Here is a 23242-nt window from a genome sequence, read left to right as displayed (position 1 = left end):
AAAAAAAAAAAAAAACAAAAAACAAAACAAAACAAAAATGGTAACATTTCAGAGGAATATTTGGTGGACCCCTAGAAGACAGTCTGAGGCCAGTAGGCCCTCTGGGGCCCCTGACAGTCCTCGTGGAAGAGAGTCAACCCTAGCCTGGAGACCAGCAGGGGACAGGTGGGCAGGGAAGCTCTAGCGTCCAAGGGCTGCCCTGGAGGTCTTGGAGGGAGCTGACTGAGATTTCTCTGTCTTGTTTCGGAGGCCATTCTCAGCCTATGATCTGAGTGCACACAGGGAGTTTGGATCTCTGCTCACCAAGGTGTCCCTGAGAGCTCACAGGGCTTGGGGTGGGCTGGGTGTCCACAGCCTAGCTGCCTATGTACAATCCCACGCAGGTGTGAGAAATGGGAAGAGGCTCTGGGTCTTACTCTGGCCCCGTGGTTGTTTGAACAGAAATGGCCCCCACAGACTCAATGTGTTTGAGTTCTTGGTCCATAGGGAGTGGCACTATTAGGAGGTGTGGCTTTGTTGGAGTAGGTGTGGTCTAGTTGGAGGAAGTATGTCACTTTGGGGGTGGGCTTTGAGGTAGCCTATGCTCAAGCTCTGCCCAGTGTGGACTCCAGTCCCTCCTGGCTGCCTTCAGTTCAAGATGTAGAGCTCTCAGCTCCTTCTCCAGCATCTTGTCTGCCTGCACCCTGCCATGCTTCCTGCTGTGATGATAATGGACTAAACCTGTGAAACTGTAGGCCAGCCCTGTCTTTTCACAGCAATGGAAATACTAATTCAGACAGGTCCCTAGTTTATTGGCTGCCATCATAGCCACTGAAATGCCCGCATGGTATAGTGAGTGCTAGTCTGTTGGGCCCAGCTGGCTATACTAGTATAATGCAGATTGCAGTTTTAAGTTTTTTATTTTGAGTCAGGGGCTCACTGTATAGCCCAGGCTAGCCTCAAACTTGCTACTACCCTCAGGCCTCCACTTCCTGAGCAAGTATCTATTATCTTACCCAGAGTCATGGTTTGTTAATCTCAGCACCACTGATGTTTTGTACCCGTTGACCAGTTTGGACCAGATGTTTTGGGGCTGTCCTGTCCAGTGTAGGATGTCCGGCCTCTAGGTGCCTGAAGCACCACCCCCTAGTGCTGACAGTGATGAATGCCTCCAGAATCAGGTCCCAGCTGAGAAGCAGTGACAATGTGAGTCACAGCTATCCTTCAACACTGTACACGTATCTGTCTATGCTGGGTAAAGCCCACAGCAGCTCACTGCGAACTCTCCTGGAAAGCCGGGGTACAAGATTACAAAAGCTAGGGCACCCTCATTGCCAACATACAACCCCAGGGTGCCATCCATCCCAGGACTCTAGAGCCACCCATGGGGAGAGGGTGGCAGAGCTCAACAGGCTGCCACCCTACTGTCACACAGGGAGGGCTGAGACACTTCCTCAGCTGTGGCCTTTACCGCTCCTCAAGTCTCTTCATCTTCTCTGCCTCAACCTCCCTTTTTTTTTCCCTCTTTATCTAGTTACAGCACAACACTGAGAGATATATGCTTGCTTAATTAGTCTAGTTCTTGGCTGGGGACTACTTATTTCTTGCTTTTTTTATTTTAAAGCTAGAAGAGATCTGGGAGTGGCACCAGCACTCGGGAGGCAGAATTAGGAAGGTCAAGAGTTCAAGGTCATCATCAGCTGCACAGAGTCTGAGGCTAGCCTGGGTTACATAAGACCCTACCTCTCAAAACAAAGCAAAGTGATTAAAAAATAAAAAAAAAAATAAAGAGTTTTTAAAAAACACATAAAGTAATGGGGTTCCTTATAACATTTTCACACACATTTCAGAAATTTATTTTTGTGGTGCTAAATATTGTCCAGGATCCAGCATGCACTAAGCAAGTGTTCAAGCTAAAGCTCAGACCCAAGTCTATAGAAACTGAAGACAGGCACTGTCTGTATGGCTTTCTGCCTGTATATTTTTGTTGTTGTTTTTTTGTGTATGTGCTTTGGTTGCTTGAGATAGGATTTGTCTATATAGCCCTGGCTGGCCTGGAATTCTCTGTAGACCAGGTTGGCCCTTGCTTCACAAGGATCTGCCTGCTTCCATTTCCAGAGTGCTAGGATTAAAGATACCTTCTACCACAACTGGCTGCTCTATAGTTCTTGGTTCATACTTCTGGCCTGGGTTATCTAGAAGAAACAAACCCTACCTGCGAGTCTGCAACCTCCTCTGTCAGGGTACAGACATGGTCCAGGAGAAGAGAGGGTTTTATTGCTGGAGACACTGTGACCAAGGCAGCTCTTCTAAAGGCCATTCATTGGGGCTGGCTTACAGGTTCAGAGGTCTGGTCCATTATCATCACAGTAGGAAGCGTGGCAGGGGCAGGCAGACTGGAGCTGGAGGAGCTTAGAGTTCTGCATCTTGCTTTGAAGTCAGCCACAGGAGGCTCTCCTGCCTTGAGCGAGCTTGAGCACTAAGACATCTCAAAGCCCGCCTACACACTTCCTCTAACAAGGCCACACCTCCTAAAGGTGCTGCTTTCCACCAGGCCAAGCATATTTAACCCGTCACGGGTGGTGACCAGGTTCCTGTCCTCCAGAATCTTCCTGTGTGTTTGTCTCTTTGCTTTTTCTTTTCCCTGACATCTTCCTCCTCCTGGGCACAGGAAGTAAAGTTCTTGTCCCTCCCTGATGCCACTTCCTTGAGGTTTCTCAGCCAGAATCTTTCCCTTCTCACCAGTTCCTGAGCCTCCTATCCCTGTGCCTGCATCCCCCTCGCCCCCCAGCCTCCAGCCTGTGAGTGCACTTACTATTTGGCAGAGTCATTGAGCTGATACTCCCGAGATCGGTTGAAGCACTCCTGGATCCCTGAGTCGCCCCAGAGTCGCATCATGGCCGAAAGAAGTTCTGCAGAGAACGGTTCAGTGTCTTCCATACGACTCACCACATCACACACCATCTTGGAGTCCGCCTGCAAGGACAGAGGGACACATTGCTCTGAGACCGTGGTGAGGCTTCCAGGGCAATCTCTACCAGGATAGCTGGCCCATGGCAAGATACCACTCAGTGCCTGCATGCTCAGGAGATGTGAGTGGTTCTAGGAGCCTAGGGCTTTGGGCCTCACTTTCCTCCAAAGCCATTCTGTGTCAAGAAAAGGTTCTAGAAAAGAGATTCTCAAACTGTGGGTCTCGGCCCCCTTTCTGGGGGTCAAAAGATCCTTTCATGGAAGTTGCCTAAGACCATTGGAAAACACAGGTATTTACCTTGCAATGCACAACAGTTAGCCAAATCACAGTTAGGAAGTAGCAATGGAAACAATGCTATGGTTGGGCTCACCACAGCATGAGGGACTGTATTCAAGGGTCACAGCATTAGGAACTTTGGGAACCACTGCTCTAGAGTAACAAACTCCATGGTCAGGCTCAGCTCTCCACCTTTCTATTCCCCAAACATCTCTACTTCCATCTGTTTCCATCTGTCTGAAAACGAGGCTTTTGCACAGGATTTTTCCTACCCTTGGGCAGGGGAATAATATTTTAAAGCAGGCCATCTTGGGTTAGAGTTGTAATTTCCTATTTTCCTATCTGAGAGAGCAAGTCCTTGGAACTTGTCTCTACCTGGGAAAGGGTCTGGTTATTTGAGAACTCTGGTTGGCTAAGGGACTGGACCTGGGTGGAGTTATACTTTACAGGTTATGTGAAGCTAATCCTTTCATAGATGCTTAACTCATGTCAATACTGACTCATTCACAAGAACTCTATGGTTTTCCTACCTCAACTTAGTTCTGAGATTGCATGTGTATGCCACTGAGCCCAGCTTAAAATGTAATTTTTCCCATTTGTACTCAGTTTTCTGTGACCTGTGGCCATCAGGCCTGCTATGTAATCCAGGAGCGGGAAAAGGGACGATTAGTGGCACCCAAGCTCGTTCCTGTTCCTGCTCCTGGTCTGAAGGGCACAGTTGAATGTGCTTAAGGCACATGAGTAGAGGCCACGACTCTTAGCAGCTGCAGGGAAAGTCCTGGGTAATCCACAGGCTCTTCAAGCCCACTCCTCAGCTACAGAACAAGCAGGGCTCACTCGTTTTTCAGAGGCGATAAGAATTCAGAATAAGCACATGAACACTATTGTCGAAAAGGCTCTTGGGAGCCACAGGGCTGCTCTGTTGCCACTGCTGTGCACACACTAGCAGCTCTGTACGGTTTACCAAGGACAGCAGTGCACACGCACTGCTTGCTTAGACCTTCACAACCACCTGAGCCACAAGAACAGTATGACCGGCTGCTTTTTCAATTTCTGTTCATTCCTCTTCCCTGCTTCCTGTGGGCAGAAAACACTTCCTGCTTCCCAGACCTGTGGCTACAGTGGTAGTTAGCTAGTGAGGAATTAGCAGGCTTGAAGGTCATTCGGGATGATCCTTCCTCACCAGAAGCTGTAAAACTGGGGACTTCAACTGGGGCTCCTGAACCCCAGCTGGGAGAATGGGATCTGAGTTGAATCTTGGGCCCTAGGTGGAGGGAACATGCCTTCTGCACTGTTGTTGTAATAATAATAATAATAATAATAATAACAACAACAACAACAACAACAATAATAATAATAGACACCCCCTATCTGTAAGCTCAGCATTCGTGAGGCAGGCAGGTCAGGACCACACATCAAGACTGTCTCAGAGTAAGACAGATATGGGAGAAGGGTACGGGGTATCAAACCTTGTAAGATTTGTAAGATTCCTATTTAGGGAGACTTTCTGGTAAAGAGCAAAGACTCCGGTCTCCTCCCTTTAGAGCTGATTCAAATGGGTCTGTTGAATACCATCTGGAAAGGCAGTCAGTTCTGGAGATATGAGGAACAGTATGAAGCCTGTCCGAAGTGTGGGTTGGTACAGCAGTTCCCTCCTGTGGCCACTGTCCACTTGCTCTCTTTGAGAGTGTTTTTCTTTACTCTGAAACGAACCCTACTTCCTTTCTAAAAATTGTTACTTTATGTGTGTAGGTGCCTGCTTATCTGTGTACCATGTGTGTACCTGTGGAGGCCAGCAGAGGGCATCGGGTTCCCTGGGAGAATGGCCAGTGCTCCTAACTGCTGAGCCAACTGTCCAGCCCCCTCTGTCTGGGTGCCTCATTTGAGTTCTTTCAACAGAGGAGAATTCAGAGAACAGGACTTCCCTTGGCTCACAGGATGACATGGGGTGGTGGTGTGCCGATTCCAATAGGATGCATATTGCTTGCTTCAGTTGGTTGCTGTAGGCCACTGCCATCACCAGGAATGTGCCCGGGCTCCCTCCCATTCATCCTGGCAGTGGACTTGAGATACATACACAGAGTGGACCCCACAGCAGGTCTCTGAGCCAAGTAGCTGAGTTTAGAGGAGGTCTGTTCCATGTGTTGGCTGTGGTACTTGGTAACATAGCACCTATGGGTGTTCGTCAGGGCTCCAGAGAGGTTAAGGGACCCGGGAACATTGCTTCTCTGTTTCTTTCTCAAGGTTGTATTTTTAGAGGCTTATCACAGGTTGAGAGACACAGACCTTAGGGGACACACCCTTGTAAGCTTGCTCCATTTGAAAATTCCTGGGCTAACAATACACGTGTCACTAGAGGACAGACGGAAAGCAACAATGCAGGGTCAGAATGGAGGAAGCTAATGGGTTCACCTGGGTTGGGCAGACAGTGTCCAGCAACTTGCCTTGCCATATTTTCGCCTGCATAGTTATGCTTTGAGCCCTTTTAAAACCAGGATTATATACCCGCTAGCTAGCTAGTTGGGGAAGTGAGTGGGCACTGTAACAGTCCTCAGGATCCCCTGGGGGGGAGAGGGTGAGAGAGTCAAAGGAAACAGCTCAACCCCTGGAAGGTCTGTGGCAAACAGAAGGTTCTGTGGAAAGTGTGAGTGGGGCTTCTGCTGCTTAAAGACTTCTCTGGAACCCTGATGTCTGACTGGTGGCTTTTTTCTTTGTTAGAGCTTGACTATTGCCTAAGATTCATGAGAAAGTTGTCAGCTGTATTCTTCCTGCTTGCTCCAAGAAGGAAGTGACTCCTGGCAGGAAATTGGAAGGCCACACCTACCATGCTAACCCAGACACAGTGCTTTGAGGACAGTGTTCCAAACACCTGCATCTCTAAGCCACCTCGCCTGATTTTTTCTTTTTTCTTTTGGTGGGGGGAGGGTGTTCACTAAGGCAGCCTGGTTTTCCAGGGTCATTCTGGAAAATGGGTGAGTCTGGACATTTGGTGCCCCAGGCAGCGAGAATGACTCAAGGAGGGGTGGGAGGAGAAGGGGGTGCAGCCTCCACCTGAAGCTAAAAACAGCTTCAGGCCCTGTGTGACTCAGGGACCTGCTTCTGCTTGCTCTGCCTGGCCTGGCTGCCCTTGGGGCATCTCTTGACGTCTCTGGGTCTGTCTTACTACCTGTGGGAGCAGCCAGTGGACCTAGCTAGAGTCCCCAAGTACCTCAGTCCCCATCCCCCTTGGAGCCTGTCAGTCCGGTGCACTGACAGATTTAGAACAGGGCAGGACTCAAGGGGTCCATGGGCAGGCCAGCAAGGCTTCTGGTGGACCTGAATCATTCTCTAATTCCAGTGACCAGAGCCATGTCACGTCCACATAGAGGATGAGTGTGTGTGTGTCTGTGGGGGGGGGGGTACATAGAGGCTGTGTGTAGATAAACTGTGGGCCCCCATAAGGCTACTTTGTTCCCAGATGGGGGATGTGGAATATGTGGAGTTTTATGCTTCCTGTCTGCAGCTGTAGAAGGGGTTGTCCTGGGGTTCTCCACACACAGCTCAGGGGTCCAGACCTCTCCCTCCTCCCCATGAGAACTGAGAGGGAGGACTCCATGCTAGTCCCTGTCTGTCCCTGGTCCCTTTTCATCTCCTCCATCTGCGACTTTACCTCTCAGGCTACCCACCTGGCAGAGAAGCCAGGCAGAGGCCATGGACAGCTGCCCCCATTCTTTATGTCCTCAACAGCCTCACTTGTGGCCTCAGTCTTGCTCTCTGCAGCCTGGGTACCACATAGCCAGAGATCACTAGGATCACTAGTGTCTTAACACCAAGACTCCCTTTTTCTTTAGCAAAAGAATCCCATTTTTTTTTTTTTTTTTTTGGTTTTTCAAGACAGGGTTTCTCTGTATAGCCCTGGCTGTCCTGGAACTCACTCTGTAGACCAGGCTAGTCTTGAACTCAGAAATCCGCCTGCCTCTGCCTCCCAAGTGCTGGGATCAAAGGTGTGGGCCCCCATTTTTGTTTGTTTGTTTGGTTTTTTTTGAGACAAAGTTTCATATGTAGCCTTTGTTGTCCTGGAACTCACTCTGTAGACCAGGCTAGCCTCAAACTCAGAGATCTGCCTGCCTCTCCTTCCCAAGTGCTGGGATTAAGGGTATGCACCACCACTGCCTGGCAGAACTCCAAATTTTTATCTGGGCACAATGGCCAGGGTCATTCTGGAACTAAAAGGGTACCCGTCTTAATGATCGTAAGCAGTTAGGATGATGATTCAACAAATTAATTCTCCAACAGAAGTAGGCTCAAACAGAACAAGAAGCTATCATTTTAAAGAAAAGATCCAGGGCCAATAATAATGGTTCTGTGGGTAAAGGTCCAGTCCCTTCCACCTGAGTTTGATCCCTGGGATCCACCCACATTGTGGAAGGAGAATCCTACACTTTGTTCTCTGATATCCACAGACATGCTTAGTTCCTCTCTTCTCTGTACACTAAATAAATAAATGAAGTTTGGAAGTAAATAAAGATATTATCCACAAGGCCAAGGAAACAAACTCAATTCCTAGTGCTGTACATGAATGGATTCATGAATAAATAATAATCAGAAGGGATACCTTTTTCTCACCCCACCCCAGCCCCTTTCCTTCCTAGTACTCAAAACTTAACATGTGGCAGCTGGAGCTCCAGCAGCTGGGTGGCATCAGCACCTAGGAAGGGTGGAACAGTGATCTGAAAATAACCCAGGTCCTGACAACGGCATGCAAGTGGTGCTAACATGACTTCAACTGTTTAGTTTTTAATTGTAAAACAAAACTGTCATATTTCAACAACTGTTTTCAGAGCACTCACAATCAAACCTAATGTGAATGTTTACAAGAGCTGTTTGTTTGTGAATAGCTTACACTCTCCCCGTTTATGTTCTTTGGTTTCCCATTGTTTCTAAGTTCTGAAATCATCATCATGTCCCACTAAGTGCATCCAACTGCCTGTCTTCAGACTCTGCACTTGTCCCACTGATGGGCCCTCGCCACACACACTCCTTTCCTCCCATTAGCTGATCCCTATCAGGCTAGCAATCCCTCTCAGGTGCTCCATTGGTGCAGGGTACTTTTGCCCTGGCCATGCCTACCTTGACTGTCCCTTCTCCATGATGTGGCCGTTGCTGAATGTGGCTGTTCCTTGGGGCAGGGTGATCCCTTGACCTCTCATTGTACCTTGAGCTCACAGTGCCCTGTATCCAGCTGCTGCACAGCTAATCTTATGTGATGAAGGCTCTTTGGCATTTTAATGTCAGACTTGGCCCTAGCATGTATTATGCTATAGCTGACAGCTCAAGACCCATCTCAGATACAGCTAGAGAGAAAGAGGAGCTTCACTAACATCCCTTGAAGCCTGGGTAGGGTACCAAGCAATTAACAGGAAGTCTGTCCTGTCCCCATGCATGACTGCCCTCAGGCCTAGGGAACGGGAATCACCCCCACCCGATCTTGTCTAGGCTTCCTCCTAAGCCAGAGGTGCAGCTCACACTCCAGCACCTTTTTTTCCAGTATGGCTCCACAGCACTGTGCCCCTCCTGCTGGTCACAGATGTGAACAGATGTGCTGTGCCCAGAGAAAATAAGGTCTCGCAAAGCACAGACCTATCCTTGGTGTAGATTCATGAGGTGCTCCAGCCCAAATGTTTGTATTCTCCCAAACTTCTCTGTTGAAATCTCATCTCTCAGGATGATGGTGTAGGAGTCATCATGCAGGTATGACTGGGTTTCGAAGACAGAGTCTTCATGAAGGGGATTAATGTCCTTCTAAGAGACCTATGAGAATCTTACCCCTTCCACCATGTGGAACAAGGATAGAGCAAGAAGACAGTGTCTGTGAACCAGGAAGTGGGCCCTCACAGACTGAGACATCTTCCAGCATCTTGACCTTGGACCTCCCAGCTTCCAGAATTGTGAGAAACACAGTCTGCTGCATGAGGTCACCAGTCTGTAGTGACTGAGGTTGCAGTTGTCTGAAGATGAAGATACCAGGTCTGGCCTCCTGGAGATTCTGAGTGGATGCTTCTGGAGCTACCATCTCTAGAGAGCATGCCATGGGATCCTGCCTCGGCTGAAATGTAGAAGGCATAGCTAGGGCCAGCTTCTAGCAGAGCCAGGCCTCCTTCCTCTGCCACTGGCCAGGCCCTTTCTGCTGGGTGCTCTTCTCTCTACCTCTACGATTCTACTCTTGTCTGCTGTCAGCAGGACCCTAGGTTCCCAGGAGGAAGACACACCCTTCCTCAAGCCAGTCTGAGTGTGGATGGGGCTGACATTATCTTCTGATTTGGGGACATACAGACATGCTCTAGATAATTCTACTGGCCCATGTAAAGTTTGGGGTGTACTATTATTGTCAAATTACACTTACAACCAATCACAGTACTTCAACCATCCCCTGGGGAGATATTTGTTGAAATGATCAATAAAGAGTCTCAAAATCTTCAGGAGTGTGGAGTGGCCACTGATGAAGGCAAAGCCAAAAAGACAGGGATAGATCAATGTTGAAAGAAAAGTCAGTGCCTGGGTTCTATTGTGCCAGCAACCATGTGTGCCACTGGGCTTCCTGGTAGGGTTTCCTGGTCCCCTCTTTTGTTAAAATTTAATGGGACACACTGCTTGGATGGTCACCTTATGTTTGAACTTGTATCTCAATAGTGCTGGGTGTTTTACCTCCTAAGCAACCAGGCTCAAGTTAAGGCTTCCGGAAGATCCTTTTCCTATGGCTGTAGCCCACAGAGCTCTTCTGGCATCTGACTCCTCTCTTCTCCAACTGTGGACAGCATCCTGGATTTCGTATCTCCATTCTGTAAAGTTTCTTGCCTGAGTGGCTCCTTACTCTCTCAGCTGGGATGACACTCCAGTGTTGTAGTCTGGCTATGTTTTGGACAGGAGAGAGTGCTGTAGAACTCAGCTAGTAGTGTCGGAAGGAGTCTGTAGACGTGTGTGCCTGTCTGGGCTTGAGGGCCGGAGCCCCTTTCTGCACACTGTCTACTGTCCTGAGGCTGGCTGTAGAGCAGAAACAGAAGGGAAGCATTTTCTCCCATTGCTCTGTGGCAAGGCTTGGGTGGGTGGGCCCAGACTTGGTCTCAGCCTGGGCTCACAGTATAAGCCATGGTCCAGTGTCCTTGCTATGAATCAGGATCCTTGTTTTCTCCACAGGGTTATTGTATGAAACAACAGGAGGCACAGCGAAGGATGTCAGCTGTGCTTGCATCTCCCTGGCGGATGGGCATGTGCTTTTCCACCTCTTGAGCTGCTGTGGGCATGCACAGTGAGCAGGACCACTACAGTGACAGGGGCCAGGGAAGTCAGGACCCTTCTCAGGAACAGCTGAGACTGTAGGGCTGAATATCAATAGTCAAGCACTGCTCTTATATATTTAGGATTAGGGGGCTGGGAGAAGGTGTGGCTTCTAGAGGTCACCAGGAGGATATATATATATATATATATATATATATATATATATATATATATATATACATACACACACACATATCCTTGGTATGTATATATATATACACATACATACATATGTATGTATATATATGTGTGTATATGTATATATATATACATGTATATGAATGTTCACACGCACATATATCTATATCTATATCTATATATATAGGCTAAATCACACCAATGACAGAGAAACGGCATGACCATTCTTACTGTTTTAAATAATATACCCTTTCCGCTTCAATGGCTCTCATTCCTAATGCAGACATACAAATGGACTGATAGAATGCAGTGTGGATAAGATCACTTTGGAGGACCTCAGGGCTCTAGACGACTCGTGGAGACCCGTGCATGATAGCAGGTGGTAGGTAGGAGATTGGGGGGGGGGATGCAACTTGGCCTCATTCCCAAGAAGCAGGCTGCCTTAGGCCCTTGCTGGGACGCAGAGAATGTCCAGGGTGGTATCAGAGTAGTGATGCCCTTGAATTGGAGGCACATAGCAGACCCCCTTCTATGAAGGATGGGTTACAAGACCAAGGACTGCAGGGCAGATGCTGAGCATGTGTTGTGAGCAGTACTCAGACCTTGTGTCCGGTCAGCCCGTGGGACAGCCCATTGGTACCCAGAGAGGTTGTGGTTCCAGAGTTGTCTCCAGCTGGTCTCTAGAGCTAGAATCCACTAGGGGAGAAAGCTGTAAGTCCCCAGGGCCCAGTGAGGGCCTGTCCACTGTGCGTATTGGCTCCCACCTGCTGGGTCACAGGCAGCCTCTAGGCTGACTTTTGCTGTAATGTCTCAGAGATGTACTGATGCCTGTCTGTACTGTGCTATATCCCAGGGTGAGCATTAGTAATGGTCAAGTGAAGCCAACTCTGGCCTCACATCTCCCACCCCAACACCATCTGCTCCATGAGCTTACAAGGTGCCAGATACATTCACTGTTTGAAGACAGGTGGGCAAACCACGCCTTTTAAGACTTGGGTTTTCTGAACCCTTCTGTATTCCTGAGTGCAATGTAGATTTTTCTAGAATAGGCAGCAAAGAATCTGAGAGTCAGAGGATCACAAAAGACCCAGGTCTTCTCAAGAGCAGAGGTACAAAAGGGTAAAAGTGAAGAGGAATAGGCATCTTCAGTTGGTGACCCAGGTTCAAGTCCTGGCCCTGTGCCTGTTTGCCAGTGGCCTTGCACAGACCACATACCCGGCTGGAGCCTCTGCTCTTCTCCTGGCACCCAGTGACAAGGCTATTTGTGCAGATGAGCTGGGCTGAAGATGTGACAAAGCTCTGCAGCATGAAAGAGCCCCGCAAATGCTAGTTATTATGAGGAGAGATGAAGCGCCTCAGACACAAACAACAAGCTGACATAAATAAGCCTGCTTTGTACAAGACTTTCCAGGCAGGCATGATAATCTTGATAACAATAATCATAGTAATTATAATAATAACCCCTTCCATCTGAGTAGCTGCTTTGGATCGCTCAGAGTTTTCCTCCATCTCTAATCTTTGAGGCCAAGTGAAATGGAAGTGCGAGCATGGGCGTGTGTCCCCTCCTACCCCCCAGATCTCCAGCTGCAGCCAAGGCCTTCACTGGCCCCACCTCGCCCCATGTGCTGCAGTTGTCTCCATCACCACCAGAGGGCAGGAGAGCAGAGACCAACAAGAGGAACTGGGCTCCACAGACTGGGCAGGGCAGGGCCTGGCCCAGTGCTCCAGGGCTATGTTATTGGACTGCTGGCTAACAGCTCTGGGGCAAAGGGCAGAGACCCCAGATGCTGAGACAAGGCACTGCCGTATCAGCAGGCAGAGAGCAGCAGGGTGGCATTCCGAGGCCACACCTGGCTGAGGCCTGTACATTTAAGAAAGCAATCGTGTTTCCTTCACTCACAGAGAGCCTTCTGCTCTACACTGGAGCCTTAGAACTCAGCCCTTCAAGGGGAAGCAGTGGCCCTGCTCCCTCCCATCTCCAGCAGTCTGTTCTCCTGATCCTTGCTCTATTAGTGGCCCTCAGAGGAAGTGGCACCCACCACTATCCATTTTAGATATGGCGGCACGTCTTTGGCAGTAGCAGAAACTGGGCTAGACCAGGTACTTGGTGACTGGGACTAGATGTGCTTGGAGCTTCTCACCTTTGAGCTTAAGGCTCAGGGCAATACCTATGCCCGCAGCATGCTATCAGCTCACAGGATCTCTGGGGTTGCGGGGCTGTGTGTGCCCACCGCTTACTGTGGAGGAGAGGACCTTCATGATTCCTTCCAAAGACCCCCCGCAGCAACACTGAGAATCTGGCAGTTACAGCCTTGCCTCCTCTCTCCAGTTAAGACAATGCCCCTGCCATCCACACAGCCCGGCACCTTTCTTAGATATCAATGGGACCTATGGTCAAGGACGGGACCTGGAGCTGAAGCAGCCTGCTGAAGCAGTGGATGTCCCCCTGGTGCCCAGATGGGCCTGGCCTCACACAGGATGCTAGTCTCCCTCATGAGGCAGGGTGGGGTTCTGTGGTGGAGCAGCTATTGCAAGGGGAAATGCTTCTTGCAGAGTTTCTCATAACAAATGCTGAGCTGCAAGTCTGGAGCCCCACTAGTGCCTGTGTGAAACAGGTACAAGGGACTTGGTGGGAGCAAGAGGAGATGAGGGGGCGGGGGAGAATGGGACCATCAAATGCAGGAGGAAGGCCCCGCTCACTTTGTCAGCAACAGTAGCAGACAGTTCAACCTTCATGGGGAGTGGTGTTTGTCACCCAGCTTCTACAGGTACCAAGCACAGTAACTAATGGTATATGCTCGAAGCTCCAACCATATACCCGCTGGGGCCTCCAGTTCTTCTCCTGATGCCCTTCTCTCCTGGGTAGGTACAGACCCACTCTGAGCAGCATCAAGCAGGCTCCATTCACTCACAAATCAGCTTTGGTGAACGGGACAGAAAATTTCAAATTCATGCTGCCCCCTCCTCTTCATCCTCTCTTCTGAGCCCAGTGTTTTAAGAAAGGACAAAAGAACTCAAATCGGGTAGACAGAATTTCTAAGAAATGAACAAGAGCAGATTCAGATTATCTACAGAGTGTTTGGTCAAAAAGAGAGAAAAGTGATAATAGCCAACCTCATAGCCTCAGAACACAGAGTAACAAAGATGAATGGTTTAATTAGGGCTGCCTCGCCAGCTGATGTTAGCAACCCAATTAGGGAAGAGAAAAGATGGATTCTGGGACTCTACACACACGATGGGGCAGGCAGAGGCAGGATGGGAGGCTGATAGTTTGGCAGACTGGTACCCTTCTCCAGATCATTCACGGACATCCTTGTAGACCCAGTTTCTGCACCATTCATCAGAGTGGTCAGAAACTTCCTCGCTAGACCAATGAGAGGGCTTAGTGGATAAAGCTCTTGCTGCCAAGCTTGAGGACTTGAGTTGGATCCCTGGGACCCAAGTGGTACAAGGAGAAATCAACTTCCAAAAGTTATCCTCTGACCTCCACACACACACACACACACACACACACACACACACACACACACACACACTTGCAATAACTAAATAATGAATAAATAAATAAATGTAAAAAGAAAAAGAAAAAAGAGGGTTGGGGCAGGAGGACCCAGACTTCTGAGCCAACCTGGACAACTCAGTAAGACCCCCCATATCAGAGTGAAGAAAGAGAGGGGTGGAGGTGTAATTTAATGGGAGAGCTTTCCCTATCCCGGGTTCAATTCCAACAACAACAACAACAACAACAACAACAGCAGCAGCAGCAGCAGCAGAAAGCAGCAGCAACAGCATATACACAAGCTGCTTACTTTTGGAGAATTCTAAGAATAATTTTCTGAAAAAGGTTAGGAAAGTATTTCTTCTTTTTAAAACCATATGTTTGTGTGAAGGACACAGTTTTCTATAGCCAAAACAACATATCACCCATCATATTACATCAAGTGCAAAACCCCATCAGATCGAGCTATCTTCTGCCAGGCAAGATTTTAAAGAGATCTGTGAAGAAAATAAGCTATGGAATTTGTCATACTAAAAATATTTTTGGAAAATAAAGGAAAATTTCATGAAGTATTATTTATATAAGCAAGTAATGAGTTTATCATATTTATTATTTTTGCAGTTCTGGAGCAAAATCCAGGCCTGGCTCCTGCACTTTACCACTGAGTCACTCCCCAGCCTCAGTACCTAACTATCTGCCTACGCTGGCTATGAGTCTAACCCCAGGCTCAAGTGAGCCTCTCACTTCCAGGTCCTAAGCAGGAGGGAGCTGTTATGCCCAGTAATTACTATTAATTTTTAAATGAAGAAATAATTAAAACTTTCTTGATTCCAACAACTACTTCTTCCTCCTCCTTTCTTCTTCTTCCTCTTCCTTCCTCCTCCTCCTTTAATGTGTATGGGTGTTTTGCCTGCATATATGTCTGTGTACCATGTGCACGCCTGGTGCGTGGATATTGGATCCCTTGCACTGGAGTTACAGATGATCGTGAGAGCTGGGAATGGAACCTGGGTCCTCTGGAAGAGCACTTAGTACTAACTGCTGAGCCATCTCTCCAACTCCCTAGTTCTAACCTCTAGTGCAACTACACATAAAAATCTAACGCACACAAGCACAGGTTAAATACGTTTGAAAACTAGTACGACCAGGCTATTCCTTCCCAGCGCCATTCTTTCCCCAACACCTTCATAAATTCTGCTCAAGTCCTGCGTCAGCCGGTGACTAATACTAGTTTCCTTATACACATCTTTGTACTTTATAAATGTCATATTCCTATGGAAAATGGAGAATCTGTATAAAGCAGTCTAAATAGAAAGCACCCATAAAAATAACCACAGCAACAGCAGAACACTATTTTATTTTTAATTCTAGCAGGACCCCGTGGTCTGGTAGAGGCTCCCAGCTGGAGACCCTTCATTCGCTCTGTGTCAGGGTCTCAGGGTCTCAGGGTCTCAGGTGTTATGGATGTATGAGCACCTGCCTGAGATTCAACATGAGAGGCTCAAAAAGAGAGGTATGCCCTCGAATTTAGACCCTACTACCACATGCTTGTGACTCTGTTCCTCTGGCCCAATCCTATCTTATAGACTGGTGGCATGTGCTTCAGGGGCTCTGAGCAGATCTTACAGGACCTTCAGTCAGCTATGGGAAGTATAGCTGTTGAGGGTCCCATCTGCTGAGGCGTGGCAGATAGTCTCATGGGTTGAAAGGAGGGCTGTAAGCTACGGCCAGCACTTGGGGAGTCTCAGACAGGTAGGTGCATGTGGATGCCAGATGTCAATACTGAGTGTTTTCCTCAATGATTTATGCCTTATTCTTTTGAGACAAGGTCTCTCAGTGAGCCAGAAACTCACTGGTTGAGCTGATCTCAGGTTCTCATGCTTGTGTGGATGGAGCTCTCTCCCTAGCCTGTGGGCTCCATCTCTTTAAAAGGCACCAAATGTTGCCACTTTCTCTACTTTATTATCAGAGAAACTGATGTAGGTTGGGTTTCAAGACTTGAATGTCTCTTAGCCGGTAGGGAGCCCAGCCCTTGGCTCCAGAGCCAACACCACAGGCCACATACAGAGCACTGTTTCCCACCGTGGTCTGTCTGTCTTTTCTTTCCAGGCCCAGTAAAGGAGGTGTGGCCATGTCCCAGGGGAGGGGGTGGATGGGAGCCTACCTTGTCCAATTCCCGCTGGACAGGTCTTTTGCAGGAAAAGCTGGCACCTGGGAGGCTCTTTGCTGTCACCACTGTTCTCCTCAGCCCTGCCCTAAGAGATCAGAGTTCCTGGAGGGCCTGGTGGTGCCTACCCTGGGGACCCAGGGTTAGTGTGTTGACTCCAGCAGTGTTTACATGAGGCAGGTGGGGTGGTGACAGGTGTAAAAAACAAGGATGACAAATAGTCCTATCAGCTACAACACAGGTGAGGTAGAGAGGCAGCTGTGGCTGAGTACCAGCTGGGTCAGGCCGAGCTCCTAGCCCATTGTCCTGGGTGAGGTAGGAGGTGGAGGCCACGGAGGTACCAGGATTGGATGCCACTCCCAGGATTCCTGAGTGGCAATGAGGAAGGAGGGACAGGCAGCACCCTGCAGTGTCTAGGGCAGCACAGGGGCAGGTGGGTAGAGATGTTTCATCATGGATGCCACTGGCCTGAAGACTTTTTCTGGGGTCTGGAGTGTGGGTGATTGCTTCTTTTCCCACTTGGTCCTCCTCATACTGATTCTCCCTGCCATTGACACTGAAGATGCTGAAGAAGGGCCTGGATCCAAATCTAGAGGGTAGGGACGATGGGATCTCTGCTTCATAAGAGAAGCTTGGTGCTCCAGGAGCACCAGAGCTGCAATGGTGCTCCCTTCCCACTCTGGGGAGAAAGGCCTTGGCTCAAGCTGGCATTCACCCATGTAAGTGTAGGACCACTCAACAGGCCACCAGATGCCACCAGGGCTCTGGCTCTACTCTCCAAGGTCCTTCTGGTTCTCTCCTCTCACTCCATGGCATCCCCCTGCACCCCCCCCCCCATCTCCTCTGTGCAGTAGGATACAAGACTTGTTAATGTCACTTGGCCAGTAGGGGTCTGAAGTCCAACGCCTGGCCCCAGAGCACTGCTTCTCACTGTGGCCTGTGTGTCTTGTCTTCCCAGGCCTGGTGGAAGAGGTGGGCCACGTCCTGGGGAGAAGGGGTGGAAGGGAGCCTGCCTACCCCAATCCCTCTAGGCAGGGTCTATTCAGGTGTGTGCTATAACACTGGTATCTTTACTAATATTTCTATCTACGTTGTCATTCTTCCCCTTGCTTCTGTCCCCTTGCATGGGGCTCAGTCTCTATTTACATTACAGGTTACTGGGCACAATCTCTCTGTTGCTTTAAAGACAAACAGACAAAATAACACGTCAACTAGGGAGGAGAGAGGTAAGGTTTCTGGAGTCTCAAACTATCTGCACCATGATACCCATGCCCCAAGGGAAAAGGTTATACTCCACACTGAACACTCCATGGCACACAGTAGGCATGCAAGAAACAGCTGTTAAATTTCTGCTGCTGTTTATACCACTCTAGCTATAATTTACTTAGTATCTGCCAGTGTTTTTCTATTTAAACATACTTTGGACAAAAGAAAATGCAGTATAACCTATAAAATTTACGTAGAGATTTTGAGGGGCAGCAGTATTAAAGATTGAACCTGGAGCCTGGCCCATGCTAGGCAACCATTCAACTGCTGATCTCTAGATCCTAGCCCTGAAAAGATGTTTGATGCATTAAAATGACTTGAAATAAAAACTGTATGTAACCCCATGTTCATCCATCTTACTAAAAGCATCTGATTCCTTCACTTTAGGGAGCACTACCTCAGCACCCAGCATGAGCCAGGCACCAGGAATGAATCCCTGGCACGGGGCAACCATCCTACACTGTTGGTTGTCCTCTCTCCCTTGTTACTCACCCAGACGGCCAGATGGGATAGGGTAAGAGGGCGATGGAAGCAAATGGAGGGATAGATACCTCAGAGGTGCTAGCGTCAGGAGCCAGATGGGTGAGCAAGCCAGGCAGAACGGGTGGGAAGAGTATTTTCCAAAAACTTGTGGACAATTCTAGGATCTGACCTTCCAGAGCCTGGGCAAGCAAGCCACTGTGTCTGTGTGTGACTGCCTGTGACTGCGTGTGACTGCTTCCTCAGCTGTAAAACTGTGGTGTTTTCCATGAATATGCTCCTCTCAGAGTGTCTGTAGGAACCCAGGGTAAACCCAGGAGAGTGTGTGTGTGTGTGTGTGTGTGTGTGTGTGTGTGTGTGTGTGTGTGTGTGAGATATGCACACCGGGGTAAGCAGTGTGAGAAGCAATAATGGTAATAACAGTAGAAACGGCTGTCCTATCTCCATGCAATACACTAAGGTGGACGAGAGAGGATGTTCAGGAGTCCCAGAGGGCAAATGGCTGCTCATATCCTCCTCCCCACCCCCTACCATATCTCTATACACACTGGGAGAGGAACTAGGTTATCCTTCTCAAAATTCTGGAAGGAGGCAGCAGGTCTTCTATACCTGGTTAACACTGGGAGGTCACCAGGAGCAAGTCCTTCAAGAGCAATGTCCCCAATGCTACATACAAGGACCAGGGGGACACTGGGGTGGGCTGCCAGCCTGGGGCTCTCTCAGGCTGGCTCTGTGTCCAGTGGATACCCCCAAAGTGGCCTCTGCAGCACAGATGCTGTTGCTGTTAAGGATGAGGCTGATGTTTTGATTAGCTTTCCTCCCAGTAGTGGCCCCACTGATTCCCAGCAGGCCCTGCATAGACTGCAGCTTCCCACAGTCCCTAGCCTTTCCCCAGACTGTAAACCACATTGTGCCCAGGGCCCCATGCTGCTCCTTTTACCCTGTTTGCATGGCTAGTGGTAGGCAGTGGCTTTGAAGTCCTGTTTTCTGTTCCAGTTGGAAACTTTGCTCAGAACCAGAATTAGAGAGGTTGTACAATCAACTTGCAATTTAAAATGCCACCCAGGCCTCTCCTTCCCTCCCCCCTTCAAAATGTCATCTTAATTAGATGGCACCTGGCTTCATGTTTTCTGAATTTCAAGGTAATTTCCTGAAGGCCTTTTCTTCCTTGTAGCTATTTTTATCTTCAGTGTATGGTGGAGGGAGTAACTAGAGGCTGACCTGAGGCTCAGTGGTTGGGGTAGGCGGTCCACTAGCTCCAGAGGTTGCAGAAACCCAGCTGGAGGGGCTGTGAGGTAACTATCTAATTCAGCACTCATTCTAGGCATTTCTTGGACACAGGGCCATGCCATGGGTGGGGAGGGAAGAAGCTGGGGTAGCTGGAGCCTTACAAAGTGGGAGCAGGTGGCATTGAGGCTGGTCTCCTGTGGCTTCCTGAGGTGCCCGTGGGCATTTCTCTACCTCATCTGCCATGGATGCATGAGGCAAGACCTCTTAGAAGCTGACTCAGGTATTCCTAAAGCTCCTATTCTGTGATGCCCAGCCCCACTCATGCAGAGTACAACTGCACTGTGGGATTCCATCTCTAAAGAGGCGCTCTAGCTGAAGGAAGGAAGGAAGGAAGAGGTTAAGATACAGATGCACAGAGAAGGACCGTGGGAAAAGACAGGCACAAGATGATCATCTACAGCTCATGGACAAAGATCACAGAAGAACCAGGCCTGCTGCCATCATGATCTGATCTCCAGCCTCTAGTACTACATACGAGACCATAAATGTCAGTCATTCAAGTCCCAGATTTGTAGGACTTGGACCAACTTAAGACCAACACAGCTCTGAAGACCTCTCTCTGGGCTGTGCATCATCCTGTGCTCTACCTGGAGGCCAGGCAGGCTCTGGAGTCTCACTCACAGCCACTACCCAACCACCTGGCCTGCCTGCAGGCTTTGCACAGGCCCCTGATGCCAGTTCTAGATACCACCACAGACAGAGCTCCTGGCCTTTACACTGGCTCTTCCCCCATCTCCAGGCTATAAGAGTCTCTGCTTTGTCTCAGCCTAAACAGAACTCAGAAGAGAAGGGTAATTCTGGATTCCCCTGAACCCATTCCCCAAACTATCAAAAGCAGACATCTCTACTTTTAGCATGCTTTTTTTTTGTTTCTTTAAATAAAATATTACAGCATGTAAACACAGTCTTGTCTCCTTCCCAGGGAGCTGGTTAAGCTCTACGAGGGCAGGGCCCACTCCAGCTATGCTTACTGCTGGTTTCAGTTAGGAGGTACTGTTTGTTGAATGGATGTATTCCAGGCCATGAGCTGAGATGGGTGCCAAACACCAACACTTTGTCCTTAGGCGGGCCAGGCAGTGACAGGGTGAGCTGAAGGTAAAAGGCAGAGGAGGAACAGCCCAGAATTCATTCTCAAGGTTTGTGCTCACCACAACAGGAAACCCAGAATAGCAGATAAGCCATGGGGGGAGCTGACATCACTGGTAAACAGAACCACGACTCTAGGACTCCTGGCTGTCCTGACACCTTGAGAGCACTTGGAGAAGTATGCTGGGTATGTTCCAGCAGAGGTGGGAATGTCTTCTCTTTGTACCTACGTGTGACTGACACAGCGGCACAGCCACACGGGTGCAGCTTTTCATGTGTGGGCATAGCAGGCCTTCGGCTTGTGGTAAGTCTGAAGTGAGTGGCACGGGACATTGTAGAAATAAGTCATGTACAACACAGGATGGTCTGCCTCAAGGTTCTGGGTTTCCTATCTGAATTTCAGAGCCTTTAGTATTCCTCCTAAGTTATCTGGATTGGAATATTGCAAATAAGACTGCAGACAGTATGTGAGCAGGAAAGTGTAGAGTGTTTGCCGATATCTGTCCCTCCCTAGAGAAATTTACAAAGTGATCTTTGAGTCTAATTGTATAATTCATCCAGAGGGCTCTTTCTCCCCTCAGGAACTGACAGCTAGATCCCTCGAAAGTTAAGCATGACATCAAGTTCAATCATCTATCACACCCATTGTTTTCACTGGTGACAGTGTCGCAGGGCTCAACAACACTACAGGAATAGCAGCTTGAAGAAGGGCCAGTGAGCCACTTGCTTTGGTAGCCCCAGGTCTTCAGCAGCCCTGAGAGAAGACTGGCATTCAGCAGAGAACTTGGGCCTCTAAAACTCTAGGCAAAGCCACTGAGAGTCACAGAGATTCCAGACAGGGGCTCACAAATGTCTGGGCTGAGAACCTCTGCTTCTCTCTGATGAGATGGCACTGAGTGTGGCCTCTACCATCTATTCCTCTCTACCAGAACACCCATGCTGGGCACCCTCTTGTATCCAATAAGCCAGGCACATAGTAAGTGATAAACATTTGTTGAATGAATTTGGTAAAGAAAGGTTAAAAAAACATTGAACCCTTGGATTAGGAGACTTTAGGTTCCCCTATCACATGTCTATGGAGTGAAGAAGCTGCACTAGATGGAGGCCTAATCCACCCATGCAGAGAAGATGCAGAGGAGAATCATCATTATGCAGATCATCATTATGGTGTTGCCCCCGTGCAACTGCTTTAGGTGTCCGCGGAGCTGCCTGCTCCAGAGGGCCTCACCATTCGGACGCATGCTCAAGCTCCGCCCTGTCTTGATACTTCTCAATCTTCTTCTCCTTTGGGTCTGTCACTCAGGAAATGATTAGAGGTGGTTCCTCAGGCACACCTGTGACACTCTGCAAAGCTGGACACACTGGTGGAGTCTGGGTCAGGAAATGCCTCTTATCTGCTTCAACACCTAGCTTTCCTCTGAGTATCACGCTGGGCTCTGAATCACACCAACTGGTTGGGGGATGGGTTTCTTTGTATAAGCCTTGAAAAGACTGAGAAGGCAGAGTCTGCGTCTTTCTGATGCATCCTACCTGAGCCATGGCAAGAGCTGGCACACTAACAGCAAGGTGAAGTCACATAAGTGGCCATGGCAGGCTGCCTGGGACTCTTGGAAGACCCTCTCTACTGGCTTCACCCTGACAGGCTAGAGAAGTTCCTGAGATAGCCAGTTGTGTTCAAAGCACCTTCAGAGTTACACTCAGTACGTGATTCCTAAACATTCAGGGCACTGTCAGTGACAGAAAAGAGCACTCAGGCAAAACACCCATACATATAAAGCAAAAATTTAAAAAAATTCTCAAAAAAAAAAAGACAGACAGATAGACTGAAAGAAGGAAAGACAGAAAAGACGCTGCCTGCATTTCCTCATACAAGTTGAGAAGCTGAGACACAGGAAGAAGATGGCTAACTCTAGGTTCTGGGGCACTGGTATTTTACCCAATGGAACTCATAGGACCGTAGGTAGGAACAAACTCAGGGGCTGGGGGAGAAGGAGGAAGAGGCGGCAGAGATTCATCAGGAAAAGGTCAACAGCCTGACATGGCCAGGGCACAGAGATCCAGTAAACCCAGGCCTTGAAAACAGAACACCACAGTAATGAGGGGAGTCAGGAAGCTGGAAGAAGAGGCTGTGAGGCTAGACACAGATGCCACTGTTGGGGGGCCCACTGGTAGGACCTAAGGTTTGGGGTGCTCAGGGTCTCATGACTTCCTATTCATACCTCCATGTGAACCAGCAACTCTGAGCAGCCCTTGGGTTTGGAAATCAAACCTCTTAGCCTTTATACTGCATCTTCACACATAGGTGGGGACCAGCATAGCCTCTTGGCAGGGCTAGGAGTTCTCCATGAGTTAGTGAAATCAGGTGCTCAACATCCCTCCTAGTGAGACTTCACTACAAGTGTAGCATACTGAGCTCCACAGAGATGCCACGGGGGCCAGATGGGCATTGGTTGACTCTGTGCCTCTCTGAGGAAAAACAACACAACTGGGGCAGAGGCTTTCTTAAGAAGCTGAGAGGGAAAACCGTCACCATCCACATCCTTTGTGCACACTTTCCAGGAGGGACACAGGAACAAGCACGGGGAGTTCCAGTAAGGGTCTCAGAGTTCCCCAGGAAGCATTCGGTGGAAGACACAGGAAGCTGAAGACGTGGGGAAGACTGAAGAAGCTTGTTATGAAAGAGAAATGAAAGCTGAGATTTCCCCCCTGAAACAAAACGAAAACCCCTCAAGGTCCCAAAGTGTCCTAGAGGCCTTCTTCTGCCTTCTCTTCTGGG

At 48.9% G+C, this 23242-nt stretch overlaps 1 protein-coding gene across 3 annotated transcripts in view; it reads right to left on the bottom strand.

Annotated features, from left to right (window-relative positions):
- The window catches only part of Gnao1 (G protein subunit alpha o1), a 158198-nt gene that overhangs the window by 22370 nt on the left and 112586 nt on the right, over positions 1-23242 (bottom strand). For all 3 annotated transcript variants that reach the window (XM_031340888.1, XM_031340887.1, XM_031340889.1), the window contains exon 4: positions 2795-2955. In XM_031340888.1, the coding sequence (XP_031196748.1) occupies positions 2795-2955 (161 nt within the window). The remainder of the gene's footprint in view (positions 1-2794; positions 2956-23242) is intronic.

The sequence above is a fragment of the Mastomys coucha genome, unplaced genomic scaffold, assembly GCF_008632895.1.
Source record: "Mastomys coucha isolate ucsf_1 unplaced genomic scaffold, UCSF_Mcou_1 pScaffold22, whole genome shotgun sequence".
Taxonomy (NCBI): Eukaryota; Metazoa; Chordata; class Mammalia; order Rodentia; family Muridae; genus Mastomys; species Mastomys coucha.
The sequence above is the reverse complement of the archived record's forward strand: the minus strand, read 5'-3'. Positions and strand labels throughout refer to the sequence as shown.